The 22,088-nt window shown below is 42.3% G+C and overlaps 2 protein-coding genes across 2 annotated transcripts; one reads left to right on the top strand and one right to left on the bottom strand.

Moving 5' to 3' along the window:
- The first annotated feature begins 422 nt into the window (after positions 1-422).
- Positions 423-4,753, top strand: LOC309698968 (zinc finger protein 706). The gene is made up of 4 exons (XM_082521735.1): positions 423-527; positions 1,881-2,031; positions 3,288-3,410; positions 3,751-4,753. Exons 2-3 carry the CDS (start codon positions 1,897-1,899, stop codon positions 3,381-3,383), a joined length of 231 nt encoding a protein of 76 aa, XP_082377861.1. The 5' UTR covers positions 423-527; positions 1,881-1,896; the 3' UTR covers positions 3,384-3,410; positions 3,751-4,753.
- On the bottom strand, positions 4,550-18,939 carry bmp8a (bone morphogenetic protein 8a). The gene is made up of 7 exons (XM_082521733.1): positions 17,323-18,939; positions 9,887-10,079; positions 9,086-9,234; positions 8,427-8,606; positions 8,230-8,306; positions 7,948-8,058; positions 4,550-6,695 (listed from the first exon to the last, which is right to left on the bottom strand). Exons 1-7 carry the CDS (start codon positions 17,819-17,821, stop codon positions 6,546-6,548), a joined length of 1,359 nt encoding a protein of 452 aa, XP_082377859.1. The 5' UTR covers positions 17,822-18,939; the 3' UTR covers positions 4,550-6,545.
- Between the last annotated feature and the right edge of the window lie 3,149 nt (positions 18,940-22,088).

Genomic DNA, 22,088 nt, shown 5'->3' with positions numbered 1-22,088 from the left:
GGAGACTTGGTGATGTAATGAGGAAGTGCAGGAAAGTTTTCAAAGGAAAACAGCAAAGAAAAAGTAGGATAGTCAGGAAGATGCATAAAGTTGACAGGAGTACTGAGAGGCGCCATGTACAACAAAGAGAGAGGAGGAAAAACAAAGGCTTAAAAATCAGAATACCTTTATAATCCCTAAGGAAATTATGTGAAAATTAGAGTAAGTTGTATTGGAGGCAGGACATTAAGGAAAGAGAAAAAGACTTCCATTAATTGGGTGGGCTTTTGTTTTACAGATTGAAACCAAGCATAAAATGAAATAAAAAATCACAACTATAATAACTCAGGTGTATCACAACGTCACTCGTTCGGAGCTAGATAGTTATATTATCTCTGGATGAACGTGAAGCTCCGCCCCGGTCCAGCAGGGGGCGCTGCTGGTCTCGTCGCATTTCAAAGCTTAGATAAAAGCCTCCGCAGCTTCCTTTAGCACATTAAAAAAAAGAGATAACGACAAAGGAGCGAAGGCAGAGCCGCATCTCGAAGGTAAAACCACAGAAAAAAATCTTCCTGTTAGGGACCTGTTATTTATTCTGGCGTATTTTAATCCGGATTTGTACTCAACACTGCTTCGTCTTTAGTATAAAAACACCGCACAGCTCTGTAACTCGCGATCACGTGTAATATCAGCTTCCCTAGCTAGCTCAGCTAACAGGGTTAGCAAGGCGGCCCCGGCTGAGGAGAGGCCCGCTGGCGGTGATGACGGTTTTCAGCTGTTTAACATTTTGTCAGGAAAACAATACAAAGTCAGTGGCATCAGTTAGTTATTAGTAACCTGTTAGAGGCTCTCTCCTCGGTCGTCGAGGGTAGCTGCTGTTAACGATCTTTAAAGGACTGAAAGTTGTGATGATTTGACGCCTTTACTTTACTTTACCATCTTAGTAACGCCCCCCAGGCAGTTATGTTTGAAGTGATAAGTAAATCAAGTTTGGTTGTTGGTCCCCGGGACCATAAAATCTGTGTTGATGCGTTTGGAATCGCTGTATAATTCAAATCGTTTAAAATGTGTGAAAAGTTGTATCTGCAGTCGCATCCAGACACTGCTACAGCAAGTCACCTGAGAGATTATTTTTGAGTAGATATATAATATATTTATGTTATAACGACTAACCTGCCTACATTTTCGATGATTATATCAGTAACTCTTCTTACTACTGACACCGTAGTACTGCAGTCACATCATCTAGTTGATCTTCTGAGGGTACGTGAGGTCACATAGTCCGGTTTCAAGCTTCGGTCAGTTCCTCTCGCATTCAGTGATCCTTCTTCTATCGCATTTGGGGTGATGATATCTCTCCCTTGCCGTAGCACGTGTGTTGTACCTTGTCAATCTCTAGCTGTGAGAGCATAGGGGGGTCTAACCTAGGTGGGAATCAAACGTGCAACTCCCGCTCCAAAGGCGTGAAGACCATCTGACTCTGCTAGATCAAACACACCTGGTGACCCCACAATAATAAAGGTCCGCTCAAGAAGAGATTGTGGCTGCTGGATCACTTTGACAATTAAAGAAGTCCGTAATCATATAATACAAATGTTTATTTCTGAAAGGTAAAATCTGGTACTTATACAGAACTTTATGGAAAAAGTTGACAAAGTAAATTTTTACAAATGTATTACAGCTATGCCACAAACATTTCAGTCAAGCTCCCTTCACCAGAGAGTAATTCAGTGTGCCAATAATCCAAATCAGTTTGATTTTAAGCCTTTATTGTCTGAAGAAATAAACTCTTAACATGTGGTTTTCAGATCCCTGAAGATACTTCGTTTAATGCAAAAGAAATGCACGACTATAAGGTAGGTTCTTGCGCCGTTATAACTTGTTGCCGGTCGTTCCTGCAGGTTGAAGCTGAGGGCCATGGCTCGTGGGCAGCAGAAGATTCAGTCCCAGCAGAAGAACGCCAAGAAGGCAGCAGAGAAGAAGAAATCTCAGGGCGCTGACCAGAAGACTGCAGCCAAGGCCGCCCTGGTCCACACCTGCCCTGTCTGCCGGGTAAGAAACAGCCACAGCTTCTGCCGAAGCTCGCAGAGGCCTTTCACCTTTGTTTTTAAAATGTTGATGCTTCATATTTTAAGATGTTAAAACAACCAGTCAGCAGCTGCATACGTCATGTGGCTGGGTTTGTGCATGTGAGAGACGAGGGAAACTCTTTAGAGCAGTGATTCTCACCAGCACTGTAGAGATGTAAGACAGGTTTGTCTGTATGCACTAATTTCAGTAATTGTCATAGGTTCAAGTTAATTGCATGGAGTTTATCGTAATGGTCACATAAATATCTCGGTTAAGTGCAACCAGGGCCAGAGATGGAAAAGGTCAGAGGTCATTTAGCTGGGTTTTTAAAATGTAGCTGTTCTGCTTACAGAGTCTGAAGTGATTGAAAGTGGAAAGTAGTTTGCATCCACTTTGGTAATTATTCAGCTGATGGCCACAGATTAGGTACGTTTGAACTTTCTTACCTCCTCAGGTTCATGTGCACATGTGAATTATTAAAGAGCAGGTGGATCAGTCCAGATGTTACACCTTTTTTTTTTTTTTGTTTAAAGGGTGTCATTTGACATCTTCCACTGTTAGGCTGTAGCTACAAGCTGCGACAGTCTCAGATGTTAATAACTTGTTAGCAGGATTGATTTTACATGAATTTTAGACAAGATTTTTTTTTTTTTGTACTGGAAGCTTTTTGGCTTCTGTTTGTTGTCTAATGTTAACCAATCATGGGAAGGCTTTACCTGCAGGTAAATGGTCTATGTGGAAAGCAAGAGAAACACAGTGGCTGAAATTAACTGTAGAAATTTGTCAGCTTAGCTTTTTAAAATCTGCATCCTAGTTTGAACTGTAAACACTGAAACACAAGACAGGAAACCAGGCTTGACTATCTTTCTGCCATCAGCACCGGAAACCCCAAAACTTTGAATTTCCCCCAGAGGCTCAGTCAGATGATAGCTGATAGTTTCAAACATTGTTAAACTCACAGTGCTGGTTGGTGCATTTTCGGTTAAGTATTCTTTAAGGGCTTTGCCCCCAGTCAGCAAACACAAAGTGGTCTGAAACACGTAAGAAAATAGTTTATCTGATAAAGATTTTCCTGGATCAGAATCCAAGTACAGTAAGCTTAACATACTTGGGTTAAGTAAGGCTGCTGTTGCCTTACTTAACCTGCTGTGCCAGGGGAAGTGAAGCCCTGTTAATGGTTGGAATGAGACCTTTTTGGTGTTTTGTTTCTCATGCTTTTACTGTCCTCCTCCTTTCAGACACAGATGCCCGACCCCAAAACCTTCAAGCAGCACTTTGAGAGCAAACATCCCAAGTCCCCCATGCCCCCCGAGCTTGCGGATGTTCAGGCATAAAGGACTGCTGACTGGACCTGAATCTGGGTGAGTAGTACCTGTAGTGTTTTAAAAAAAACAGTGTTTCCCACTCTCCAGGTTTCAAATTTAGACCAGAATTTGCTCTGCCAGGTTGCTTACTGGTCAGATTTGTGTTGTATGATGTTGGATGCACTACAAGTCCTCCTCGGACTGCAGCTGGCGTCGGTAGTCCTCGTTTCTGCTTTGGAGACCGGCTGTGAGTTGACGGGACACTCCAGTTGGAACCAAAAGCAGATTGAGAACTTTCTTGATTCTGTTTAAATTAATATTGGAGTGAAACTACACAGCAAACATGAGGAAACTGTGTTTAAACTGTAAACATGACCCCACAAACTGTTGCTTACAGATACACAATGACTACGGATTAAACATCGACTCGCGGCACCTGAAGGACGTTGGCGACGAACGCTGGGACCTCTCAGAATTCACGGACATCGGGTTGGGAAGGCGGGACGGGGCGGATGTGTGTATGTGCTGTGTACGTACATGTTTGTGTAAGAGAAAACAGTAATGATGGGGCAGGCGTACACCAGCAGCCCAATTTTATATTTATTGTGTACAACTACCTTGTTATCCCAAGTTGGGGAGGGGGGGAAGCAGAACCAGCAAGATTATCTGTCTGCTTACACTGAATCAAAATTGTGACTAATGACGGGGATCTGGAAAAGCTTCAATAGGATGTAAAATAAAATTTCTGAATGTGTGTCTACCTGACAGCCGGTTCTATTGAAACGGTGTCGTCCAATGAGGCGACGGCACATTCACTTCACTCCCACATGGACGTGGCTCTGCTGTCGGGTCAACTCTTCAGCTCTGATTTTTCTTTCTCTCCCCAAAAAAAATCCCAAAATCGGCTCCTTAAGGCGACTAAACGTTTCCTTTAACTTCCTGTCTGTATGGTCCGACTCCACAGCTTTGCCTCCTCCATGCTGCTGCTGCTCCACAGGTGTCCACACTCGGTAACACCTTACAACAGTACCTCACGTTAACCACACAGCAAGTCTATAACGCACTCTTTTTCAAATCTCTTCCACTTGGACTTCTCAGTGTCATCCTTCTTGGCAATAACACCCCCCATCTTTGTCCCGCCTCAGTTAAAGCAGGAGTTGTTCTGTAAACCAAACACGCAGCTCTGTGCTCAGCGATGCTTTCAGCTGTAGTTTGAAGAAGCTGTACGTAGCCCCAAAGGACTGAGAGAGAAATCATTTAGTTCCGAAACTGCAAAAGATAAGAGTTAAGGATTTTCTTTTTGGGTCTTCTTTAAATCACTAGCAAGCAAAAATAATTTGTTTTCACTGTAACTTTTTTTTTTACCCTTTTCAATAAATTGAAAAATGTATTTAATGTGATCTGTCTGCTCAGATGCCTTTTATTCTGCATGAGAATCGTTTTTGTTTTTAAATCAATACAGTTAGTTTGTGTGTGTATTACTCAGACTGTGACTATTAACTGTCTTTAACTCAGACTTGCTACTTCAAGCTAACATATAAAGAGGTTAAGTTAAAAGTTTGGGATGGATTTGCATGAAATTTTGTTTTAGAGGCGATGATTTCAAGACCATTTAGAAAATATCAACTAATCTGGATCCGGACTCAAAGCGAGGTGTGGAGCAGTCTTGGTCTGCTCCTGCTGAAATAAATGCAGTCTATTTAATTTAACATGAGTATGCAGATATTTATAGACAATAGAAGAGTTCTGGTAATAGACATGTTCTGGTTTGAATTATTAGTCTGAATAATGTTAATTGGACAGTCATGTGATCGGAGAGACACTGGTGACAATAACAGGTGTGACTCTGTAATTCTAGCAAGACTTAACAGCTTTTTAAGCTTAATATATTTACGCATTTGCAGCACTAACTAAATACAGGTAAATTCTCATGGTTGTTGGTGAGATACAGCTCAACAGTTTACTTATATAAAACATGCCTTCAGGATAAAATCTGTGTTATTGTTAAAGAATCGGAGAAACCGCAGAGCTCCAATTTGATTTTCGAGCAAACATAACGTGCTCCAGACCAGCTACATGTTCAGCGTAAGTCACAGTTGTGATTTAGCCTTGCTAAAAGCAGCACTCACTGTTCCTCCACAGATTTACCAGGGTTCAGTCTAGAACCCGGTCCTCACATTTTCACCATAAAATAATTTATGATCCCAGCGTTTGGAGCACTGATGTTCTCGGCTTTGGGAGTGGCTACTGCAAATACTCCAGTACACCCTACTGTTTCCACACCGGGTGGAATATTGCAGCTGTGTGCAGGACTGCTTATACATAAATGTGAAGGCACTTCCTCCGTGGAAAGCTCGTCTCTTCTGTCCTCCAGATGCATTTAAGGACTTGAGACATCCAGGCGTCAGGCTGATTTCCAGGTTTTAGGCAGGATGATAGAGACGCTGGTAAAAAGCCCATCATCACGTTTACTGTCACACCTGTTGAGACTCTGGTTTCACAGCAGCTGGCTTCAGATTGGACTCAGGTTACAACATGTTTGCATTTCACTTTAGTGGAATAACTAGGATTTGCTTAAAACTTGCAAAAATAAAATTAGATTATTTACACGCCTCAATCTCAGACTGATAATAAATGTACTGTTTATTTTATATTAACTGAATACAGTTTAATAATCTCTTCATATAGATTTTTCTTATAACAACAGTAGTGCTGTCAGTTAACAAAACCAAAAAAAATTATCAGGCATCACTGATGGATTTCCTACCATCTAAAATCATCTGCCTTCATGAGAATTTAAACCTTTCTGTAGTAAACTAAAGTTTGTGGTTTGATGCTGATAGATTAGCTTTTTTCAATTTGAAAATGTATCAAAATAAGAGAAATGCCCAAACATTTGCTCGTAACTTCCCTGAAGAAGCTAAGCGATGTTCAATGTGTACATTTCTGCCATTTCTGCAATGTAATCGTGCGCCGCGAATCGATTGTTTTTGTGAAGCCAAAGAGTCTCGGAAAATGCTGAAACACTGACAAAGGAGAAATCTGCGAACTTTAACTCTGAAAAACGGGACCATTCAGACCTGCTGGATGAGATTTGTTGGTCCATCATCATCCAAACTGTTCATGTTTCTGCAGCGTCTGGAAAAATAAATCACCCTTTATACATTTTCTTCTAAGCGGGGCCTCGGCCACTCATAGACAGCCGCAGGTCTTGACCACCATGTTGCGATGCTTTTTGAGGATGACGTTGTTGTTGTCGTCGTAGAACAGGACGGAGATTGGGCTGAGCTTCGTGGGGGCGCAGCACGCTTTGGGGACCTCGTCAGGCTTCAGGATGTGAACCTGCCAGAGCAGAGTGAAATACAGTTAATGCTGTTATACTAAAGTATGTTTTAGATATGTAACAGAGAAGAGACAAAAATAAAGTCTATTATAATATTTAGGTATGTTGTAATCAGGTGTTTACAGGAGTTAGAGTCTGTTGGCAAGTTTTAAGGACTTTTATTTTACCAAGCTGTCCAACTGAGACCCAGATCTGTTCTGCAAGAGAAGCTGGTCAGTGTGGCAGCCATACAGACTCACAATATTACCCTTTCTTCATGGTACCCATCCCTCGAGCCTTTCTCCATTTGAAGCAATGAATTATCAGAGATTGTAACATCTGGTCCTCTTACTGAATCAGTTCGTGTTTCTTTTGTTATTTCAGTTAAATTAATAAAATAAAAGGAAATGCTCCTAACTGAAAAGATCCATTTCATACACTCCAAATTTGTCCAAACACTGAGTGATCATATAAAAAACAATTTGGATGTAATTAATGACCAGAACATTTGTGATTTTCCTTCCTGCAGCGCAACAATTGCCCACAACTAAAGAAAAACAGCCACATGCCTCCTTCACCACATTTATTACAGTGTGTAAATTCACAAACCATCGGCTACAAGTGCAGATCTTTCTGTAAAGTTTCTGCAATGTTTGTTAAAATAAAAACACTTCAGATCTGAAATCCCACATAAAAAAGAATGACCTGAAAAAGTAGTTCAGCTCTAAAAGAATGCAGTAAGAGACTGCAGAGGCGCAATGATAATATATCATAGGCACAAAAGTAGAGGCCACAAATCCACACCTGCGCAAACCCAGATGTATGCATCAGCGGTACTCAGTAGTGTTCAGGAGTTTACCCAGTGGCACATTCGGATGCAGGAGCTGGGACTGAACCATCAGTCGCCTCAGTGGGGTTAAGGTCTGGCTCTGTGATGGCCAATATGTGTTTGAAATGTTCCTCAATGATTCCGTCAGGGAAGCAAAAATCCACTGATGGAATAAACATGGTTGCTCATTATACTCAGGTGGTCAGCTGACCTCATTTTTTGGAAATGTGGTGTTAAAAATGCACAATGTTGTTTTTGTTGGTCGAGTAGTGCGTACACACATCACCATGACACACATCAAGCCAACAGGAGCAACAAATTGACTGAGATTACTACACGAGGGGCCCGCGGGGAAAGGTAACAAGCTTCACGGTGTTTATTTTATCTGTATCTGTATTCTGACATGGCCGAGGTCAGGATGTGATTGACTCGTGTGTACTGACCACTTGCTGGATGAGGGCGTGGTTGGTGGCGTTCATGCAGGCGCCCAGAGGATAAAAGCACTCTCCATCACAGTAGTACGCCGAGTATCCAGTAGGAGCCAAAACCCAGTCCTGAGCACAAAGACACAATTATAGTTTATGATACAGAAGCTACAAGTTTTATCTAATCTATAAAGAAATGTCACGTATGAGAGCGACACATGAGACGTTATATCAAAGATGATTTAACTTTTATAGGTCACTAGTAAACAGATGATTAACACCACGAGTAACAGGACTGACCTTCCAGCCCAGATCGCTGAAGCTGACGTAGAGTTCGTGCTTTTTACAGGGCTGACCTCTGTTTTCAGAATTACGTTCTGAAGGAACAACAGAAAAAAAGGTGAAAATTATTTGCACGATAAAACAACGAGTTAAAGGTTTCAACACGGTCATCAGTAAGGCCTGTAATCCCAGAGTGTGATTGGCTGGAGCCTGACCTTTGAAGTTGGGGACTGGGAGGTCGTATTTGGGTTTCTTCCTGCGGGGATGAGGTTTAACGGCTCGCGGCGGCCGACACGGGACCTGGTTCTCCCTGAAGAAGGTGACCATGAAAGGCTGCTTGGAGCGAGGGCCCCTCCGACCCACCAACCCAATCCACCCTCCAGCCAAGGAGCGGTCTGAAAGAAAAGTGTCTCGTTATATAAAACATATAAAGGTAAAGAAGCTGGCTAATAATTATGGAGACCTTGATACAGGGTGTTGACCTCCTGAGGCCACACCCTCCCTCATTACATAAATACACATCACCTGATCTGCTTAAGTCCAATAAGCGTTTAAGTTTTTACAGCTTGGAGTTGGAAAATATACATAAAAACTGTGATATGGTCAAAATACTCCCTACTCACCAAGCCCAGTATAAGATAAATACGGATTATTTTGAACTGACTCATGCAAAGCTACACTTGAGGAGTCCAAGGGTGAAGATATGGAGCTGGAAATGAAAGTAACATGACCTGTTTAAGTATTTTCCACTGATTAAAACCACAGAGCAGGAAAGCAGGAGATAGTTGGAGGTTACAACCATATAAGGCGAATTAATGGATCTAATGGCACTGATAGAAATGAGCATCGGTGTTGGGCCCAGAGGCGGACCCACCTTCTTCTGTCTCTACGTAGAGACGTATGCCCATGTTGCTGCGGGGGTGGACGAGCCAGTGGTTGGAGGCTGAGGTGACGTCAAAAGCCAGCCAGCCCTCCTGCCCTGCAGGTACCGACTGCATGTCCAACAGCACCAGCTCTGGCTCTCTGCAGGAAGAGGACGTATAGAAATTTAGAATTTAGAAGAACAGCTTGGTGGTTTCACATATTTTGATTGAGCATACAATCACCAAAATTAACTATATGGTCAAAGGTCTTTTGATCTTTTAGTTGTTTTACACTTTACGTAAAAATCTGTGCAAGGTTAGGATCTGAATGCTTCTTCCAGCTCTGGTGTTTTTCTCCAGCACACGCAAGTAAACTTTATCAGTCTAGACAATCGTAAACACTCGAGTCAGCCTGTATTTATCAGTTTGACAGATGACGTCCTTTACGGCTGTTATAAACAAGACTTCAGATGGTCTTATTTTCACAGACTGCAGCCAGGCTCGCGATCTCTGAATCTGTGTTTTCAGTGTTGCTTTGATCTGATTTGACCTGCTGATTTCATATAAGGTTATCGGTCTAGCTTTGTGTTTGAACCAGTTAGTGTAAAAACAAAGTAGGGCTGAGGCACAGGGGGGGGGGTGTGTTTATAGGCTTATACCCATAAATTTAAAACAACATAAAGACGCTAAAGACAGGCTAAAGCGTCAGAAGGCCTAAAGCTGGCCGTGTGGGACTAAAATCAAGTAACTGAGACCAAGACTGAGAAGGAGAACTACCGTAAAGGAAGAAAGACATAAAAGTGAGAGGAAACCTCTGTCTATTCTCTCGTTTGATCTCGTAGACGGAGATGTGCAGCGTTCGGTTTGCCCTCTGACCCACCGTCAGCGTCTTATAGATACGAAACTCTGCCGCAGTCACCGTCTCACCCTTGGGGAGAGGGGTGAGGTCAAAACGAAACTCCTTCCAGTAGGGACGAGGCTGCAGGAGGTCACGCTCCTGCTCCACTGCACACGGAAAGAAAGAATAGGGGAGATTCATCAGCATGGCTTTTCAGAAGGAACAGATTTGTTTGAGAACTTTAAATAGAGTTAGATTGTAAACATTTAGATGATTTGACAGTAATGCTGAAGTATTTCAAGCATACATTCTGGAAGATGGAGGCACAGATGCTCAAGCATCATTCCTGGTCAGTGCATGCTGGTCCTGCACATTCATACAAGTTTGTAAATGAGGGGAGTTTCTTTCAGAACACCAGAATAAAGCAAACAATCAAAGAAAAAAAGGATAAACTAAATAATGCGATAAACAAAAACAAAAAAAAACTCAAACAAGGGGAAAAAAAGCTACCAGGTGAAGGTTTTTGGACCAACACCAGTCGCTGTCGGTGCCAACATCAGATTACAAACTGTTCCTGTTGTGCAAAGAACTGGGGGGAAATGGTTTCATCCAACCAGATCTGAACGGTTTGTCTGAGGAGTTTTAGTTAACAGCAGATGAAAGAGGAGAAAATGTGTGTAACTGTGGAGCATAAAGGAGCAACAAAAGTGAAGAAGAGGAGCAGCAGTGAGCTCATCAGGAAATGAGTCAGAGAAAAGGACAGAGGGAAACAGTGATGAAAGAACTATTCACATCTTTGTAACACAAGTAAAAGATCAGACAGAAAGGTGATCATTACAATTTATTCCTCATTATTTTTATTAATGATAATTTACTGCTGTAGCTGCAAAATGTAAAAGACAATTTAAACTACTGTAAAGTGCAAAAAAATAAAACAAATAACTATTATATCCTTCACACAGAAAAATCATACCAACTAACTGCACCCGAGAAGCAGAACTCAAGCAAACATTTCCCCCAAATGTATAAAAGACCGACGTGTTTCTGTTCGTAAGGTCGCAGTTTTAAAATTGCATTCTTTTATTGCCCACCAGGGGGCGACAGCGCTGCCTGCAGCTCCGTCTCGCCGTGACCCGATGACTCATCGGCTCAGTTGCCAATGGTGATTCCGTGATAAAGGAGGGTCATCCAGGGACTGTCAATTACAAATCAGGTGACTGCTCCCACCTTTTGTGGCCTGCACTACAGGCTGCACGTCGTAAACACATTCTTCTTAAAGGTTTCAACTATTTTTTCCTTCATAGTATTAAATAAATAAGCTGTTCGGTTCTGTCATTTATTCTTCTAGCGAGGAACAAGCGCTTCAAAATCATATAAACACTGGAAAATACAGAAAAAAGACAAATAATTACAGGAAAATGTTGTTTACTGTAGTTTGAATACAGTAAACACCGGTCATCCTCAACATTAATCTGAGGTCATCATATCTTTTGAGCACTTTCGTTTGTGAGCTAGGACAGTAATTAAAACTCGGTCTGATGTATCTTGTGGATACTCAAAAAGCCTTTGTTGAGTTCTTTAATTGGACAAAGTCTTTCTAGAAGCAGGCCCCGAGAGTCTGCAGCCACCCTGAGAGTGATCTAAGTTAACTAGAACCAGTCAGGTCGAATAAATACTGGTTAAAACTTTGCTCGGAAACACACCCTTTAAGAGCTTTTCCTCCCCCTGAAAGTTCAACTTCTCCCTCCATCTTCCCTGACATGACTTTTATTTACTTTATTTTTTAATCTTTAGTTTTATTTTGTTTGTATTCATTTGGCTTTTTAAGATTCATTCGATCTGCAACAGTGTGCCATGATCCTGGGCTTTGCAGCACAGCGTTGTTCTGAAATTAGATTATTTATGTTACTTCACCTGTCGGTGATTTTGTAACTGACGGCGATCAGCGAGTTTAACAGCTTCAAACCAGGAAGATTCGAACTTACAGTTTTTTCCTGGTTGCTTTGCTGTGTGAAGTCCTTTTAAAGCATAGCAGTTTTTCTCTATGAAATGCGTTAGCTTTATTTCTTCATGCAAGTCCTCACATGCACACCTGTTCTGCACTTTCTCAGCACAAAATCAAAGTATTTATCCAAGTACATGCTCCCGGGATCGCCTAGTGCCGACATTTATGACCGTTGTTATGATTTTTGTCATATTTTTTAAATCATAAAAATGTTTCTTGAATTTATCAGTTTACTTCACTCATAAAATGATCAATAATCACAAAGCAACGATTGAGTAAAATGCAACTGATTTATAAAATGAAATGTTTATTTATTCAAACTTGTATAAAATGAAAATTTACCAATCAAGTACAATTCATTTGATCAGATTCCAATAAATTACATTTTTACATATATTGGGGGAAAATGCCAGTTTTTAAAACTCACAGATTAAGTTGCAAAGACTCACTTTTAGTTTAGATTTGGGGCTGGACAGTAAACCCTGATCAGAAGATCTACTGGTAACATTTGACTGTTTGGCTTTACAAACACAAACGGAGCCATTACGAGATTTACTGTATAAACTATAATGGTAGCTATAAATGACCACACTTGGTGACTTGAGGGTTCAGCTGAGGTGCCCTGCTGAAGGGCACATCAGGAGCTGCTGAGAACATGCGAGCATGAAAAGTCCTTCAGGGTTTGATCGTGACTCACAGGAGGAAACCCGAAACATGACACGAGGTGGAAAATGCAACTGAGGCCTGAATCTGTAAACGCAGAGGTGAGCAAGTGAACACACGCCCTCATACATCAGCACAGCGAGTGTGTGTGTGTGTGTGTGTGTGTGTGTGTGTGTGTGTGTGTGTGTGTGTGTGTGTGTGTGTTTGGTCTACACACACACACACACACACACACACACACACACACACACACACACACACACAGAGCATGTTAAATAGAGATACTCAGCAGAGGACACCCCTCATGGGTTGGGCGTGCGCATATCAGCACACACACACACACACACACACACACACACTGCAGCAGTAATTAGAGACACTTAGTGCTCTGAACCGCAGCAGCTGCTCCGCACACACACCACTAATTGCAGCCCTGCCTGGTATTTTTAGTGTCGCTCCCTCCACAGCAGTATTTTCATCTCAATTCAGACCGTTGGCTTTTTTTGTGTCAGTGGGCCTTTAATTCTAACCAGCTGTGTCTTCCCATTACATATGCACAGACACACACACGCTCGCCTGTTTCATTCAGCTTACACGAACCACACGCACTGATTCGATTAGTTATTCGAGGAGCTGCTAAATATATTTGGTGTGTGGTTGGATGCTTCGTCTTTTTGTTGTGTGAAAGTTCACACACTCAGCCTGAGGTCTTTATTTCCTGCACGATATCTCGAATGTTCTCTGTTCGCCTGATGTGTTTTAGCCGCCCTTTTAAGTACGTTCAGTGAAGTTTTAAAGGTTTTCTCCAAAGGAAACTCTGTCCTGAGCTGTAGGTGATTATTAAAGATATGAGTCACCTCTGTTTACGAAATCGTGCTGCTTTGGGAGATGACACGCTATGCTTCTGCAGCGCCGACTGATAAATTTCAGGGTGCTTTTTCTTTTCCGTAGCAGAGCAGATTTATGTTTTGTTTCTGAAAAAGCAAACCTCTCATTTGAGGCAGTTCATTAGAGACCCCGAGCAGAGAGGGGGTGACGTTTCCCACGGTGAACTGGGTGCAGATCACCATCGAGCAGGAGGAAGGAAACCATCGGGAAGAGGATGTTTAATGTTCAGGCTCGGACAGATAGGCATCAGCGGGGCTGCGCTGTCGTGTTGGTGGACGCATAAACATCCACACACGGAGGCCAAGAGGCAACTTTCAGCAGTATATTGTTTTCGGTATTAAATGTTATGAATTTTCTTAATGGATTAGTTTTTTGTTTGGGCTGCAAAATGTTAGAAAACACTGAAAATTCCAAATCAGTTTTTCATTTCTGTTCAGCTTCACTTTCCTTTCTCTGAACTGTATAAACATGTTTAGGGTCAGTTTAGTGTGTACATGCTGGGTGGTCACTGTCAGGGCCATGTCAGTTAACATATAGTACAATATAAACACAATCTTCCTCATGCTGGTCGTGTAGCAACATTTAACCAAACTGCATTAGTATTTTTTTAACCACATAGTATCATTTATTCCCATAAAATCTATAAAAATGTTTTTGTTTGCTTGCTTCTTAAATAATATAGTTGCTTAGAACCTTTGTTGGTGATGGTAAACTACATGAACTCATGTAGTTTACATGAACACTTTCTTGGTGATGCTCTGTTTTTGTCCCCTATTAATTGACCTCCATCGAGTTCACGCTAACCAACATTTCTCACCATAATTAAAAGATGGGCATAATCAGTGTGAGCATCTCTGTTTTTAAAAACGACATCATGAGAGAGAGAGAGAGTGCAGTGACTTTTCAATCACACTGTAAACAGCTGCAAACCTGCTTTATTGACCTTTTTTATTGTAAAGGGGACATAATTTACCAAATTGACATCATGTAATATTCGATGAGACTTTAATTTAATGATCTTGACCATAAACGTATCAGGAAAGTGTTTACTGGGGTCATAAATAAAGCCAGAAGCACGGTGGTTTTACAACCCAGTCTTCAGCAACAAGGGGAGTCGCCCCCTACTGTCCATTAGAAAAAAAATGCAGGTTTAAGACATGCTCTCTTCCACAGCATGTCTTTTATCCTGTCTTCCTTCTCTCACCCCAAGTTTCTTCCTGTTAACCGGGAGTTTTTTCTCCCCACTGTCGCCAAAGTGCTTGCTGATAGGGGCTCAAATGATTGTTGGGTTTCTCTCTGTATGTATTATTGTAGGGTCTACCTTACAATATAAAGCGCCTTGAGATGACTGTTGTTGTGATTTGGTGCTGCATAAATAAAACTGAATTGAACTGAATTAAGGCTCAACCCAGCAAAATGTCTGAACTAAACTAAAAATAACAATAAACTTAATTTCATATGCAACTACAGTTAACACTATATTTTAATGATAATTACTAACTTCCTGCTTGAACGTATTGAAGATTATGCCCAGTTAATCCATGCAGCCATTATTAATGAAAGCTGAGTAAAATGATCTAAACAAAGGACATTAAATACGTAGATCTGCTTCAGAGTGTGGATAAGAAGCAGCCAATAAAGGGTTTAATTCAGCCCACTGGGTGGTTGAAAAGTTTTATATGAAGAGAGGTTTACTTAAAATATACTTCTTAGTGGCTCATAGTCCGTTTCTGTCATGTCAAAGCTGTCTTACAGATAAATACTCAAAGTATGGCAGGCCTTTATAGCTGACAGATCTGCAAAGGAACTGTGGTGAGGTGTTTGACTTCCATAATAATGTTTCTGTGTGATTTCGACTGAGTGTGGAGAAACAGACATTTCAGGCTGTTTCATTCTGAACAGATGGTTCAGGATGTATTTCTTTACACCAAAGGGAAACAGACTGGAGATGTTTTAGGTTGTTACGGTGTTTTGGTGGTCTGGACCACATGTTCAGACAATCCCTAAATTTTGATTGGCTGCAGTTTACAAAAGTCCACATAAATCTGCTAAGACACGAGCTGAAACAGAGATGTGAGGATCTATGAATGAGTTCCTGCTGAAGCCCAAAGATGATCAGCAGGCAGAAGAGCAGCTGAAGTTTGTGACCATTCCTTCACATCATCAATGCCAAATGTTTCACCTGCATAGTTTGTGTGTGTTTAAATCAACAAACACTTTGCATGCACCAGGTTTAGTTTTTTCACCCTACTTAATGTTAAATTGGGCTATTTGTGCCCTCAGAGCTAAAATTAGTTTGATGCCCCTGATTTGGACAGATTTTCACCTCTTACTTTAAACATCAAAGTCCTTCATCTAATATCAGGGGAGCAGCAGGGGACTGAGGCTGGTGGATTTTAGGAACCATGAACTGAAACGTAAACCTACCAATAAAAATCTGTTGTACTGACAGCGGGTTTAATCCGCTCTGCTGGGGGGAGAGTTAGAGGAAACTACATGAGACTAAAAATTATGGCACTGTCAGAGTCATCAAGCTCACACACTGTGTAATTTCATTCCTCTGAGTTTGCGTTTTGTAGCCAAACCACAAAAAGGCAAAAACTGTCCTGTCATTCAAACCTGATGATAAACAGCGTTCCTCTCTTTAAGCTATAAGGAGCAGTCCAAAGCTTAGACCGTTTAGTGATGCCAGATGAGAAGACCGATGCCACAGCTTTACCTACAGATGTTAGAGAATGAAAACTGGAGGGGGAAACATCTGGGCTGGTTCAGTTTCAAGGTAATAAAATCTACTTGATGCCAACTGTGACCCTAATTATTACCAATTAACACTTTAGATCTTGTTTGTTTAATGGCTATAATAAAACGAAACTCAAACCTAGAGATGCACCAACATATCAGCAAAACACTGCCATTGGTTTTGTTGGTAATTTGATCACAGTTACTGCGATGAAGACTTTAAAATGATTCAGTTATTTTTCTTGAAATTTCTTTGTTTCTTTGACATGGGAGAAATATGAAGACAAACAAAACAGAAAGACAACTTCAGAAAACTCTGGCACATCTATCAGTTACATTTTTCCTGTAAATATCTAAAGAGGCTGAAGCTCCAGAAACACTCGTGGCTTTCACCGGGGTCAAGAAACATCAGTACCTGCTGAGAATGACATTTCCTGGTTTTAAATGTCTCGCAAGTCTTGCTTTCACAAACATTTACCTGACCGTTTCATAAAGCCAGTTCTACTGGCCTTTTTGATTCTAATGAGGACCATAATTTACAAAGTGAACATCGCGTTGTATTAAGTAGGACTTCAAATTAGAAACTGAGAACATTAAATCATCAGGAAAATGTTTCTTGAAGTCAGAAATCAGGTGAAAAGTAGGGCTGTTTATCTATAGACTTCTACAGTAAGCAGAGGAGTCGCCCCCTGCTGGGCATATGAAAGAATGCCAGTCAAAGACACTTCCAGACCTGGACGTTAGGTGCATATTTTATATATCAGCTACGGTTATATTAAACGATTAAAGGTACATTTTGTAAGTACTCGCTGCAGAATTTAACTAAAATGTTTACCACCAGGGGGCAGCATTTTACACAATTTTCCCTCAGGTTTTACATCACACCAGGCTGCCATTGTGCAATTTCTCATTGACTTACATGTTATATAAAGGTGACGCTGATTCACTGCACCATCTTGTGGTACAAATTGGTATTACACAAAAGAAAAGCATGGCTCTAGTTTAGCTACACCTGGTAACGCTTCACCCAGTCGCTGATGTTTTGGACATAAAGTCATTGTGTTGATTGCCTTAGTTTTAGGAAAACAAGTACCTTTAACAGTTTTATGACTCACCCAGGTTGACGAAACTCATCACCGTGTCAGCCTCGCTGACTACCGTCCCCAGCGGCGGTGTGTGCGTGCTGAGGGTCGGCAGGGCCCCGCGGTTGACCTGAGGAGTCCCTTTAGATGACCCCTTGAAAGGTGTACTTGCAATAATCTCATTGCCTTCATCCTCATCAACCGACATGGCGTGGTACAGGTCCAGCATGAAGAGCGGCGCAGAGGATGGCGGTCGCAGCGGAGGATGGGGTCTTGGTCTCCCCGGGAGACCCAGGATGGTCAGGATCTCCTTCTGCATCTCCTTCTTCTCTCGTCCACTAAGCTTCCGGAAGCTGGAGGGGACCACGGCCTCGGCCTGCTGGCTCCACAGCGAGAGGGAGAGCAGGAGCAGCAGGGAGAGGAGGAGCAGGGTCCAGGGGTGGATGGCGGACGTGGATCTGGCGCTCCCCGTGTGCGTCCGTGTCATCTTGGTGAAAAGGCAGGAGAGGCTGTAAGAGACGGCCGAGGCCATGACTGTAGTCTGCCCCCGATTCTTCTCAAAGTTTCCCCTCACAAATAATCCACTTCCCTCCTCGCGTCCTCTCTCACCTCCACCAGTGTGACCAGCCTGACCACCACAGAGTGCCTTCTGCTCGCTCCTGTTTGTGCCCCGACTGCTTCAGAGTCACCACAGACAAATACAACCTTGATTTATGCCCAATGTGTTTAGAAAACAGCTGCCTCTGGACAGGATGTGTTTACAGCCTTAAACTGCCTGTTTATCCCTCCCTGCCTCCCTCTTCTACCTTCTCTAATCTCCTCTCATCCACTTCTCCCTCACCTCTCAGCCGTGGAGCAGGAGAAGCAGAGATAATGAGAGTGAGAGCATAATTACAAGCTTTTCAGATGTGTTTTGGATATAGACAAACAATGCCCCTATGGAAGATTGCTCGAGGCTTTGAAGTTGTAAACTTGCAGGATGGAAAGCAATTTCAGTGATGAGCAGGTGCTGCAGAAATTGGAGTGAAACCGGAGAGCTGTATCATCAGGTTAGCTCCGACTTTTTCTCCACCGCACAAGGAAATGAAGCTCGCACCTGCAGTGAGCCAAAGATTAACCCGGGATACCTCACGAGGACCATCTGCTGACGAAAAATAACTTCTGGAAACTTTTATCCAGTCTTCCGTGAGCACTTATTCATTCATTCAAGGCCGCTCGCCTCCCACACGTCTCTGGGGTGCCAGATGTCTCTCTTAATCCACTTTATAAAAATTGTTTCCTGACTGTAAATCCTTGAGAGGGGTGAGAGGTTTCTCCTGCAGTCCTTCGCTCAGCGTGAGCTGTGCAGCGCTCTGAGTGTTTGAAGCCTGAACAGTTGTTCAAGACCAGAAGGGAGTTTCCCTCCCAGCCTCTGCCTCTCCTCTTTCAAGTCCTAAAACTTCTCTCTTGTCCTGCTTACATCTCGTCAACCTCCCCTCCCAGTGGTCTCTTTGGGAGACCTCATCTCTCTCCTCCTTACCTCCACCCATCTATCTTTTCATCCTCTTATGACTGCTTCCTTTCATTGCTACTCCGCTTTAAGTGTCTGGCTGCCAGCTGCCTTGTTTAATGCTAAAGCATCTCTGTTCGCTCGGTGAGTCAGAAGTCAGGAAGTCAGGGAGAAGCATTTCTTTACACATGTAACCCTGCACAGAGATGCCAAACTGACGGAAAGGTCGTAAAATAATAATATCAAGACAAAAAGGCAACGTTTAAAAAAATAAACCTTTTTAGAAGTTAGCAACAAGTTAACTTTAAATACACCTGCGAATAAAATGATACCCTATTTTAGTTTTCACTGATGGATTCTGGGGTTTTTTTGGCTCTTTTTCAACAAAAACAACGGATGAATAATGACTGTAAATGAAAGTGCCAAAAACCGCATTTCCTCTCATGGCCACGTGAGGCCGGCTCTACAAACTCAAACTAAAAACTGTATAAAATCAAAGCTTCTCAGTCATCCAGGCTATGGTTGTCTTAAATGGTTAAAATGATGGCAGCTGGACAACTTTGTGGTTCATGAAGACGTCTCACCTCTCGTCCAAGAGATTTACAACCTGATGGAGAATCGTAAGGGCGTGGGAGGTGGTCCTGAGAGTCGTTGGCCCACCCTGTAATCTTCTGAGTCATTAGGAGTCACATGACCCAAGGCCAACCTGGCACCTAAAGGAGAAAGGACACTCGTTAGAGGATGCTAATCTTCACAGTTTGGACCAAGAAGGCAGATAGTTTGACAGAGTGAGGTGGTGGTTGACAACACCGACTATCAGACACCCACCATACTGTCTTGAGATCATTTTCTGGACGATTCAGCCGCCACTCACATCTACACCCACATGATCTTAGTAAGTCTCATGATGGCGGGTGGGCAGTGTCTCACAAAGGCTTCAAGTTGAGACATCGTCACAAATTAAAAAGATTAAGCCTCTGAAAGGTTTACTTGGTTTATCTGGAAAGCATGAAGGATGAACTCTAAAAAGATCTCAGCAAATATAGATGTATGAACCTATAATCCACGTTTACAGGCAAACCTTGCTGTTATACCCTCCGTTTCCACTGCATTTTATTTCAACTTGAATCCTTTCAGTTCACTTCTGTGAGTTGGATGAATGTTTGTTTCCCTCTGTTGCCAGTTTCAAAGCTCTAAAATCTCCAACATCGATGTGTTATCTTGGCTCAGAATTAACGTCTAACATAAGTCTGCTTTTTTTCTGAAGCTGCAGGTTTCCCGTTAAGCTATTCATTAGTTCACAGAGCCTGTCGTGCAGCAGGCCTAATGCAAACACACTGTGTGCATGTGTGCGACTCTAAATCAAAAAGACTTGGAGGGAAGAAGTGACTCAAATATAGTAGTGAGGCTCAGGCCTGTGCCAGCTCGTGTTTGTGTACTCTTTGCTTCAAAGCGGCCTGGTACTTGCGGTCACTTTGAAAGGCATGAATAACACTGACCAAACCAAAGTGACCACGGTTCATTCTGTCCTGGCCGAAAGGGCGAGTCCCAAATGCCAGGAATTAACGCTCTGCCCCATTTTGTTTTCTTTTGCTCTTCACATCTGCAACTTTATGGAAGCCTCGTCTGGAGAGATAAAGGGGAGGGGGAGAGGAGTGAGAGGAGATGAAGAGGCGGAGGTGAAAGAACAAACAGGGAGTTAAAGAGGAGAGAGAGGAAAAAAATGTGCCCGAGTGCCCTCAAAACCATACAAACCCAGCATAAATGAAAAATGACATTCCTGCGAGACAGAAGTGGTGGAACAGAGCGAGGACTGTCATCAGAGGGAGCAGTCTGGGATGACAGATGGACTGCAGGCAGGACGGGCGTAGATGGATTGAGAGTGGACAGAAAATGAGAGGAGTGCGAGTGTGAGTGTACACACAGCTGCAGAGGGTGGACTCAGACCTCATCATCTCCGGTGGAACCACCAAATAAACAGGACGGAGTTATTTTCAAATCCTCCATCGCCGTCTCACACCGACACAAACTGGGGAGCTTGAACACGACAAGAAACACATCAGGACCGAGAGGAGGGAGCTCAGATTATTGAGATTACTTACTCCACCACCTCCTCCCCTGGGGTTAGCGACTCATCGTGTACAGGAGAGACGATCCAGTCGGGCGTGCCCTTATCTGTAACAGCGTAATTACCTAAGAATGTCCGGTGTCTGTGGGCCGCTGTCTGCATGAGTGAGTGAGTGAGTGTGGGCACGCACATGCAAACCAGAGAAATCGGAGACTTAAAGGCCTTTTCCATTAATTAGACTAGAAATCCTTAAATAAAAACTAATGATAACAAAAAACAAGGAAAACAAGCTGGAAACATCACTTTAAGACCTGAAAAAAAGTCAGTGTACTCACAAAAATACCCCTAACTGACCAAGTGATGCTACCCATCTCACAAAATCAGCAGACTTTCATTTTTAATATCATGTAAATGAAGAAATATTATCCATTTATCGAGTGCAGTTATTATTTTTTTAAATGGTCAGTCATTCAGTGCAGGAGTATCTGACTCTCTGGTCTTTGGGAGTTTGAATTTAGGTGGGCGGGGCTAGTTAAAGCCATGCATAAAAGCCACACGGCTTCCATTCTTGCAGTGCAGGGGTCTCAAACTTCAATGAGCTGTGAGCCACTGCTGGCACGGTCACCTCATTGTTCATGCAGTACAAAAAGACCCCAAACAAACAAGAAAACTCCCACAAATATTTCCAAAAATCTAGTGTTTTGTTTTGTTAATTTTTCAAATATTGTGTAACAAGACAAAACTGCAAACGTGAACACATTTTTTCTCTCACCTCTTACTGAACTGAAGCTTTTCATTGAACTACTAAATAAACCAATGGCTACTCTTTCTGGCCAGACACGTGGCAGCACTTCTGCTATAAATTTGTTTGTATTTAACAAAACAAAAATGCAGACATAAGTGTGCACGTTAGTTTTGGACTCTCTCACTGAACTAACACGGCCAATCCCTCAACACGTTTGTGCTCTCTGCTCATGTTGCCTTCATATTAAATCATTTTTTACTTTTAAAGACTTTATTTTAACATTGCACTCAACAATACACAAATCCTCCCTGACAAAAAAGTTACTTCTGGGGCCAAATTGCATTACATTTCTTCAGGTCAATATAAGGGCCGCAAGTAGGGGTGAGGTCGGCCGCAAGTGGCCCCTGGGCCACAAGTTTAAGACCCCTGTTGTAGTGTAAAGAGGTATTTTGGGAGCAGATTTAATAAACTGCCCGTTTACAGATCAAATGATCAGA

The sequence above is a fragment of the Aulonocara stuartgranti genome (assembly GCF_965226115.1).
Source record: "Aulonocara stuartgranti genome assembly, chromosome: 22".
NCBI lineage: Eukaryota > Metazoa > Chordata > Actinopteri > Cichliformes > Cichlidae > Aulonocara > Aulonocara stuartgranti.
Note: the sequence above shows the minus strand (reverse complement) of the source record. Positions and strands in the feature narration are given on the sequence as shown.

Bases quoted from the DNA above. Each gene is read 5' to 3' on its own strand.
- LOC309698968 (XM_082521735.1), top strand. From the start codon at position 1,897: ATGGCTCGTGGGCAGCAGAAGATTCAGTCCCAGCAGAAGAACGCCAAG. The intron at 2,032-3,287 runs GTAAGAAACAGC...TCCTCCTTTCAG, and splicing joins ACACCTGCCCTGTCTGCCGG to ACACAGATGCCCGACCCCAA.
- bmp8a (XM_082521733.1), bottom strand. From the start codon at position 17,821: ATGGCCTCGGCCGTCTCTTACAGCCTCTCCTGCCTTTTCACCAAGATG. The intron at 9,235-9,886 runs GTTTCCTCTCAC...CTCTTCCTGCAG, and splicing joins AAACGAGAGAATAGACAGAG to AGAGCCAGAGCTGGTGCTGT. The intron at 8,059-8,229 runs GTCAGTCCTGTT...CTTTGTGCTCAG, and splicing joins TCAGCGATCTGGGCTGGAAG to GACTGGGTTTTGGCTCCTAC.